Here is an 8,676-nt window from a genome sequence, read left to right on the forward strand (position 1 = left end):
ATCCAGATCCAGATCCAGATCCAGAGCAGTATACTCACACCCCACTGTATCGCGGGCCCCACTGTATCGCGCTATTTTTATAACTCGTAATATTTCGATATCACTGCCACCTACCGGTTGTTTACACTAGTTACTCCGTACTTTCGTTTTATTATCGTCATATTTCCAGCGAAAAAATGTTCCGAGTCGTGGTAAGTTGCTTTATTTATCGATCGAAAGTGATTTTCTAATTGATTTCATTATTTTGTTGCACATTTTGTCTTAAAAAAATGTTTATTTTGCTAAACAAACTTTTGACAGTTTGCGGTCGTCTGTTAAGTTTGATCAGTTGTATTACATTACACAGTCTGTAACTTGGAAAATAAATTACCATGGTTTATTTGTTAATCACACACATCTGGTATTGTCAACAGCAGATTGCGCTTAATACGTTCGTCTGTTGTTTTTTTGTTGTTGTTTTTTAAGGGGGGGGGGGGGGGGCTAAGTACGCAAACAACAATTTCTATGCAGAGTTGTCTTTCCGGAGGTTGTGCAAACAAAGGCCTTTCCGCTTCTACAGCTGAACCTCTGCTATTCTTTCGCATTGTACCCTGTTGGTAGATTAAATGATCTTTTGACAGTTTATCGTACAATCTGAAAATTGTATCGAGGAAACTTACTAACCGTATTTTCTGCGCAACACAACCGTCAGTTTTAGATGTTCAGTACATTTGTTTTCATCCACCACACTCCCTTCAATCTTTTTTATAAACATGTCTGTCATTACGGAACAGTGCGCTTTTGTTTATTTTAAAGTCTCGTGCTGTTCTGATTCAAGCTGTTCCAGTACAAATATTTTTTATTGTTGGGAATTGAAGTTGGATTTCAAATGAACATAAACAGTGTACATATGTACGTTTTTCTCGCATACTAGTAAAATATAACTTAAATAACGTGAATAATGCCTGTATTTTTGCTAAAGTACCGGTGGTTCCAAAAAAAGTTGGATCGAGATTGTTCTGATAGACCTAAGGTTTTCGATACAATCAAGCCAAAATAAAAAGGTTTAAAGTAAGTTTTTTTTTACACTTAAAGTTCTTATGAGACTTATCATGTTTTTTATAACATAGGTACACGTCGCCGATGCCTTCCAAACTCAATTTTTACTAAATATTTTAGCCATTCAACTGACGCATGACCGGAGAACCGTGAACTATGTCCTGTTGGGGGTCGGTCTGACTTTGCTTCTGGCGGTGCCTGTCTGTTTTCTAGGGCTCTACATCGGTCATGACGTCAACCAGCGCCACAGTGTCGTCATCAGTGAACGGAAGTCCGGGTACAACGGCAACGTTACAACGCGCCGAAAGACTAGCTAATCATAGATCACGATCTATGACGTGTTTGAATGTGTTGTGTTGTGTTTGTTAAGGTTTGCACGTTCATTAAAATTTATATGAGCACGCATAACGGCACGTGCGTAAGTTTCAAGACTTATGCTCGACTGTATGGTAGTGTTCTTCCTTTGTAAAGAAATTTCCATTTTGTGAAAGTTAAATGTCGAATTGAGTTAACAGAATCGACATTTTAGCAATAATTTATGACTTTTGTGTCACGCTTTGTATATGTAGACACCAATTCAACCTGGCATATTTCGTCGGGGCGAATCGTCTGGCACCCTGTAGTAAGTATACAAGCCCATGTGTGCATTGTAATCTCTTGAACTGTGTCAGAAATCGTAATGTGGAAAATCATAGTAAGGACACACACGGCATTTTTTTTTAAATCTGTACGAACATGCGCTCGTGCATTCTGAAACTTTAGCCTTCGTTATCCTTAGGTTTCCCAGGCATCGTCTTAAACATTTTCGGCATTGAATACAGCACCTTGCAGTTTTTACTTGTATTACAAGCAAAGTTCGGTAATGTTAGATTCTAGTAGTTCCCTCTGTACAATGAGAAATGTGCGTCTTTTGAGCACAGTTCGGTATCGGAACGCCGAGTCAGTGTCTGGATTGTTTTTGTCCGTGCCAATATTTGAATGCATTATACGGACGAAATGCTTAAATGTTATCCTCTGTTTTTGTATCTGCACTTGGTTGATAAAGTAAAGTTTTTGTTTTTGTTTTGTTAGACAAAACAACCACACATATCTGTATTTTATTTACTATTTATTAAAATCAAAAGATGCGCTCCCTCGCCATGGCAACCAGGTTGACCCCCGCGTACTCCCGGAGCACCGCGTTGATCAGCCCCGCAATACTGAGCACTGACAAGCCCTGTAGGGCCCGGATGCTCAACCAGAACGGGGGTACCCTGAAAGCACACGAAGCGTTGAACTGTAGAACGCATTCGATGAACATTTAGTATTATAACTTGCATAACAAAATGTATTCATGTCCGAAACCACTCAGTTATCAAGTGTCACACACGTATTAATTAACATATAACCGATAAAAAACAAAATATAGAAAAGTGTCCTTGTATAAATCCCTTTATCGCTCACTGGTTCACTGTCCTGGAAATCGTTTAAATGAAACAAAACGAAAGCATAAACTCCACCTATGTTCATATCATCAATTGAAAATCCACCTATGACTATGTTCATATAATCAATCGAAAATCCACCTATATTCATATCATCAATGGAAAAGGGCACATCAGCTTTATGTTTAATTTTGCACAAGAGATTTGATGGTGAAAGCCTTAGCTGCCTTTCTAATGTTGATATATAGAATATTATATTTATAGTATTGTGAAATAAAAAATGTGTCGGTTAAGTTGGTTAATGTGAAGTCGTATTACAGGACAGGCGAGATTACCTTTTCTCTGCAGCCTCAATGTAGCCTTTGATGTATCTTTGTCTGGTATACAGATAGACCATTCCCAACACTGCAGTTGGTGCTAGAAAACAATTGAACGCTACATGAGATATGTAGAGGTATCATCTACAATTATTTATTAAATATTAATATACGTGGCACATGCGAGTGTAGATAGGTACCTCTAAATTGGGCAGGTGAGATTTAGCACCGTGTACTCCGGTTTTCCCCCAAAGCACATTGTCACCAAAACCGTTATTTCAGTTAAACATAAATTGAAATTGCAGTTATTATTCGAGATTAGTTCCGACGTTTTAGGCGTCTTAACAAAACACAGATGATGGCGCCCATATCGCGTGTCCGTACAGAACGAAGCTTTAATCAATCATAAACGTCCAATCTATTTACCTTGGTGGCAAAATGCAGCCGACGTCCATAGGACTATTTCAAACAGAACGCTGAACTCTAAGCAGTTTTATCTACAACAAAAAGTAATGCAATCTATTTTACGTATTTCCTGCCACAAATTCAAGAATTTGTCACAAAAATCAGTAAAATTACACATTGAAAACGGATGTCAAAATATGCAGCTAGCTGATACAAATAAAATTGTTGCAAAGGGTCATGGTCAGTTCGATCACAGCGGCATTGTTTCAAAACATTTCAAAAAGGACAACTCGACAAAGTTATATACAAAATAATAGACCTCAGTTTCAGAAAAAATAGTATTTGCGATATACAAGTCTACATAAAGAATGTGACCCACAGGTTGGGTCATATTTACCCTCGGGGCATGATTTGAACATATTGTGTACAGCAGCGCAGGGGCATGCTGTAACAACATGGAGATGGAGAGGACTACTAGTACTATACGCTCTGACATATCAAATATAGGGTTGTAATTTTTAACGTATAATAAGAAAAATCGCAAACGCACATTTTATCGACAAGAACAATATCTGCAAGTGTGATTGTTGTACTTTGAAAATTGAGAACGCCTTCGGGCAAGTTTGTATCTGTCGCCGCAAAGAAAGACCGATAGCCAGCCACAAAGGCAGGAGGACAGACCTGAACAGTGATTTCATTATACCCCTTTACTTCAAAACTGGAGGGAGGGGTATGAACACATTTCAGAAAACAATACATTGAGGGTCTGACATAAAATAATCCTCCCAATCAATTCTTATCAGACATTTAGAGTGCTAGTATACTTAAGGGTGTAGACATTGTTGATATATTAAGTTCAAGAAAATATCATTATGTTTGGTATTTGTGGGAACACATTCAAAGGAAGCGAATGAAGTGTTTAGTGAAGAACGAACTGTTTTGGAAGGGGGGACTGCATGGTTTGAAATAATTATACTGTGGGAATTCGGAAAGCTCGGACCGCTCGCAGGAAGTCCGACTGTCCGTCCATCGTGGGCGGGTTTATTTTGTACTTCCGCCGCAGCACCGCCACTTCCGTCGCCGCATGTCCTGTAGAACAGAGGACTTGTGTAACTGGTGTTACATTTCGAACGAAGAATAAAAATATATATATATGACAAAGGCGATTAAGAAGTTTTCAAATATAGGTAAGAACTGAATGTCTTATATATTAAGTATTATGTAAAATCACGTGTGACTTAGAACCAGATAAATAACTTCATTAAATTTAAAAAAAAACAGGCTTTCATCAAATTGAGTAGTGCGTATCTGAAATCCAATATACAATGAATATGATCTTATCACACAAGCCCGTAGCGTGGGTTTTGAAAAGGGGGGTTGCGAATTTCCCCATCAACGATTGTTATTGAGCAACGAATTGGCGAAGGGGGTAGGTGCGGGAGAGGGTGTCCCCCGTCTGCAAACGAGGGGTTTGGAGGTCCCCACTCCATAGAAAATTTTGAAAATGAAACGTAAAATCCTGCATTCTTGTGACTTTTTAACTATATTTGGAGAATGAAGATACAGAGCTTTTAAAAAAAATGAAATTTCACTTTCTTTGACCATAGTCAGTGACTGATCAACATGAATATGATATAACATACAAGTATTCCCCACTACCGTTTTTCAATAGCCACCTTTTTCGATCAGTCACGGAAATACATTATTTTATACGGTGTTTAATCCGACACTAGTATGCGCGCACACTATTAGTTTACATATGCAACAAAAAAATTATAGAATGTAAAATCAACAATAAGAACGGTATAAAATATCATTAATTATTGGAATCTTGATACAATTGGTGTATTTCACCATTCCGAAATTCTACCAGTTATAAATCAAGCAAATTAAAATGAAATATTTGACTTTTTTCAAATGGTTTGTCTGCTACTATGGATAGTACCAGAGCGGTTATTTAGAGGATAATACACGACTGAGCCGGGCCGGGCAGTGATAATCGGCCCGCAGGGAGCATAACGGCCCGAGAGCTTTAGCCCGAGGGCCGTTTGCGACCTGGGGCCGATTATCACTGCCCGGCCCGGCTCAGCCGTGTATTAACGTCTATAATATATATCTTACTTTTATACTAAATTATAGATGGGCCAAGGTTTTGAGTCATAAAATCATACTTTTTTGGTCCTTCACTAAAATTTATGAAGAACCAGCTTTCCGTACTTATATTTTCTTTGAATTGATTACGAAATTTATGACGTATCTCATGTGACGTACTTTAAATTACGAAACTAGCTAGACGCTTTGGATTTAAGGACAACAACAAATCGGACTTGGAGTGTTTTTATTTAACAGTTAAATATTTTTTAAGCATTGAACGATTAGTGTGTGTGTGTGTTTACGATGGATTATTATAATATTATGAATGTGAATAACAGTGTTGGGATATAAAACTGGAATGAAACTGGTGATACTGCATTTTCGATTTCGTTAACATGTCGAATAAAGCGATGTTTTGTTGAATAGTTGATAGATTAAATTTAAGAAAAGTGTAAGTGAATTGTTCTTTAACTGTTCGAATGAATTCGATGTTGAATTAAAAGGGTAATTTCTTTGATGAATAAGTCGTTCCTTTGTCAGTCGATCAAAGAATGTCTATCCACAAAGAATTGCTTGCTTACATCCAGTGCTTTAAAATGGAAGAGATGGATTGCGATGAAGAAATGTGTTCAGAATTTTAACTCGTCATGAAAGCAAATTAAACTTTACGAAAATAAACATGGTTATGACACAACTTCGGTGAGTAGAACAATAACCTAGATGTTTTACTTTTTTATGGCTAAGACTGGATGTGGACGCCATTTTTTTCCATTTGAACGTCACGCGCACACATTCTGAGGGCCGAATATAAATAATCGGCCCTAGGACCGAATATTTATAATGACCCCGCAATGGTGATAATGGCATGAACAACTGTACAAATTTGTTACTATATATAGTAAGGTATGTATTATAGTGTATTGTACAACACACATTGATTAACAAAACTCGGTCTTCTCGAATCTGCATCAATACTAAAAAGAAATAAAAATGGTATTATTGGTTACTTTTTTTTAAAACTATTGCTACCAAATTAGTTATCTTTTTTAAACGAATTTCAGAAACATAAAACAATTGAGGCTTCATAAAGACCCTATAACCACAAACTTCAAGCCCTATTGTCTCAGAGTCCTTAACTATGTATACCAGGACGTTGAAGAAAAAATTGACTTATTTTCCAATTATGCTCAAGATCCGTCACAGTTAATAAACATTAAACGTTAACGTCCACCTTATCATATGGTATTACGTTTTAAAATCATTATAATAACTATTTAAGAGTAGGACATATTTCCTATTGTCAAGTTTGATATAATTAAAACATTGTGGACAGTTCTGTATGTGGGGCAGAACAGATGCAATTTAGTGTTGATAGACTACAAAAAAGCTAGATTGCTTTGCAGAAACGATATTTTTCTTTCCATACAACAGACAAAAATTATCCTGTCTTGAGCATAGCTGATATGTTTTGCTGAAAAACCATTGAGGTGATCAGAAAATAGTTGTACTGGGACATAACATGGAGACCTGTCGGTAGCCTACTCAATTCAAAATTATTGTAACGCTAAAAAAAGATGACTCACTGAATTCCGCGAGAAGATAAATAACTATTTGTGCGTCGAATAAAGTTGGGTGCAACTTATAGAACAATTATTTTTTAAATCGTAAAAAATATTGGGTGCGAACGCACCCAACGCCCCCCCCCCCCCTGGCTACGGGTATGGTCACATCACAGCACGAATGTATATGCCGCTAATAAACTAATATCTACCGAAAATAAAACACCATTATCAAATGGAAGTTCACTACTCCGTAAACTCTGAACTAATTTATTCTGAAGATTTCCCTGAGGTTATCTTTTGGTGATGGTGAGAAAGATTAGGATAAGGATAAACAAGAAAATGACGATATAACACACAGCCTGATTAATAAGCTTTATGCGGAGCATGAACAGGTAAGGATGTTTTAAATTATGAACCAATCGTTTACAATTTACAGTTGCTAAATCAACGCAACTAACTGAAACGCATGTCCAACTGCGATTACACCCACCCATACCAAATCCTTTAATTCTAGAGACGACATCATTGAGAAACTATGTATACACTATACAATAAAGATATTAACGTTCGATGAACTTTATTTGCAATTTTATCTGGTTCTTTGTTTACATATTTAAGGCTGGGTACCAGACAAAATATAATGAAATAGCGCCAATATATATTTGGTTATTTTGGTGTTTCGTTGTACTTGATATGGGTAGAGTGACTTCCCTTGTATATAATTCTTTCATTGAAGTTGTTCAATAAACGTTTTGCCGAAGATTATCTTGTCTGTCAATCCTAAGGCTCCTATTAACTACTGGCGTGGTGGCAGCGGCTAAATACGAACCGACGCTTCATTCTGAACAGTAAGGCTATTTCTGAGCCAAAACATTCCAGATTGACGCTGATTTCTCCTTTATCAGTGGACTTGTAATCTTAAATATGGCAACACGTGCACCTAAACAGTGGTGCTTGACAAAAAGCGAAACCATAACTTCCTTTGAGTCTTGGAGGCAAAATCTTGAATATACCTTGTCGCTTGATGCTAATTTTGCTCCATTCCTCGTTGACGGTTTCACCTGGCTGAAGAAAACTCCAACTCAGGCTCTACGTGGTTTGGCAAATGATGGCGAAAACATCCCACAGGCTTCAAGACGATCTGCCCAGCAAAAGGTTACTCATCTTGAACTAATGCTTGGTCAGATTGCAAACTATTGCCCAGTGATAAGTAGAAATTCAATTGTGAAAAACTCTACTTCGATTCAATTTATTTGGCAGACAATACTTTGGGTTCCAACAGTCAGGTGCTCATTTTCTAGATTTGAATGACATTAAACTTGAGCTTGAAGCCTGAAAAGAGACCTGAAGATCTCTTTCAGCGTATTACAAGTTTTGTTGAGGATAATTTGTTAAAGCGAGACGGTAACATCACTCATCACGGAGTAAATATAGACTCGGACGAGGAAATGTCCCCGTCACTTGAAAACATTATCGTTTTAATGTGGTTGCGTGCAATCAACCCTGGCCTTCCTGCTTTGATTAGACAGCGATATGGAACAGAGCTTCGATCTAAGACCATTGCTTCTATCAAGCCAGAGATATCTGTTGCCATGGATAGTCTTTTAGATGAGTTGGTTTCAATGCAAGACTCTAAGGTGCTGAGGACAGCCATGCAGAAATCAAAGGACTTTGTCAAAACAAAGCGCAATGGACCTGTTTGTCCTTTGTGTAAACAGGCCGGCCGCCCTCGATTTCAACACTTCTTAAGTGCATGTAAATTCTTACCTGAGGCTGACAAACTCTACATGGGCAAAATAAGACAGACCATTGAAGAGAACACAAGCGAGGAGGCTG

The 8,676-nt window shown here is 37.6% G+C and overlaps 2 protein-coding genes and 1 long non-coding RNA gene across 3 annotated transcripts in view; 1 reads left to right on the forward strand and 2 right to left on the reverse strand.

Annotated features, from left to right (window-relative positions):
* Window positions 1-2,096, forward strand: part of LOC127876586 (MIT domain-containing protein 1-like) — a 23,450-nt gene extending 21,354 nt beyond the window's left edge. The window contains exon 9 of the mRNA XM_052421910.1: window positions 1,159-2,096. Within this exon, the coding sequence (XP_052277870.1) occupies window positions 1,159-1,355 (197 nt within the window). The 3' untranslated portion in view covers window positions 1,356-2,096. The remainder of the gene's footprint in view (window positions 1-1,158) is intronic.
* LOC127876588 (microsomal glutathione S-transferase 2-like) overlaps window positions 1-7,433 on the reverse strand; it is an 11,816-nt gene extending 4,383 nt beyond the window's left edge. Inside the window, exon 1 of the mRNA XM_052421913.1 lies at window positions 7,294-7,433. Within this exon, the coding sequence (XP_052277873.1) occupies window positions 7,294-7,366 (73 nt within the window). The 5' untranslated portion in view covers window positions 7,367-7,433. The remainder of the gene's footprint in view (window positions 1-7,293) is intronic.
* Window positions 2,130-3,298, reverse strand: LOC127876590 (uncharacterized). The gene is made up of 3 exons (XR_008047943.1): window positions 3,206-3,298; window positions 2,798-2,879; window positions 2,130-2,291 (listed from the first exon to the last, which is right to left on the reverse strand). It is a non-coding gene; the product is annotated as an uncharacterized LOC127876590 (long non-coding RNA).
* Window positions 7,434-8,676: the final 1,243 nt, after the last annotated feature.

Source organism: Dreissena polymorpha, chromosome 4 (assembly GCF_020536995.1).
Source record: "Dreissena polymorpha isolate Duluth1 chromosome 4, UMN_Dpol_1.0, whole genome shotgun sequence".
Taxonomy (NCBI): Eukaryota; Metazoa; Mollusca; class Bivalvia; order Myida; family Dreissenidae; genus Dreissena; species Dreissena polymorpha.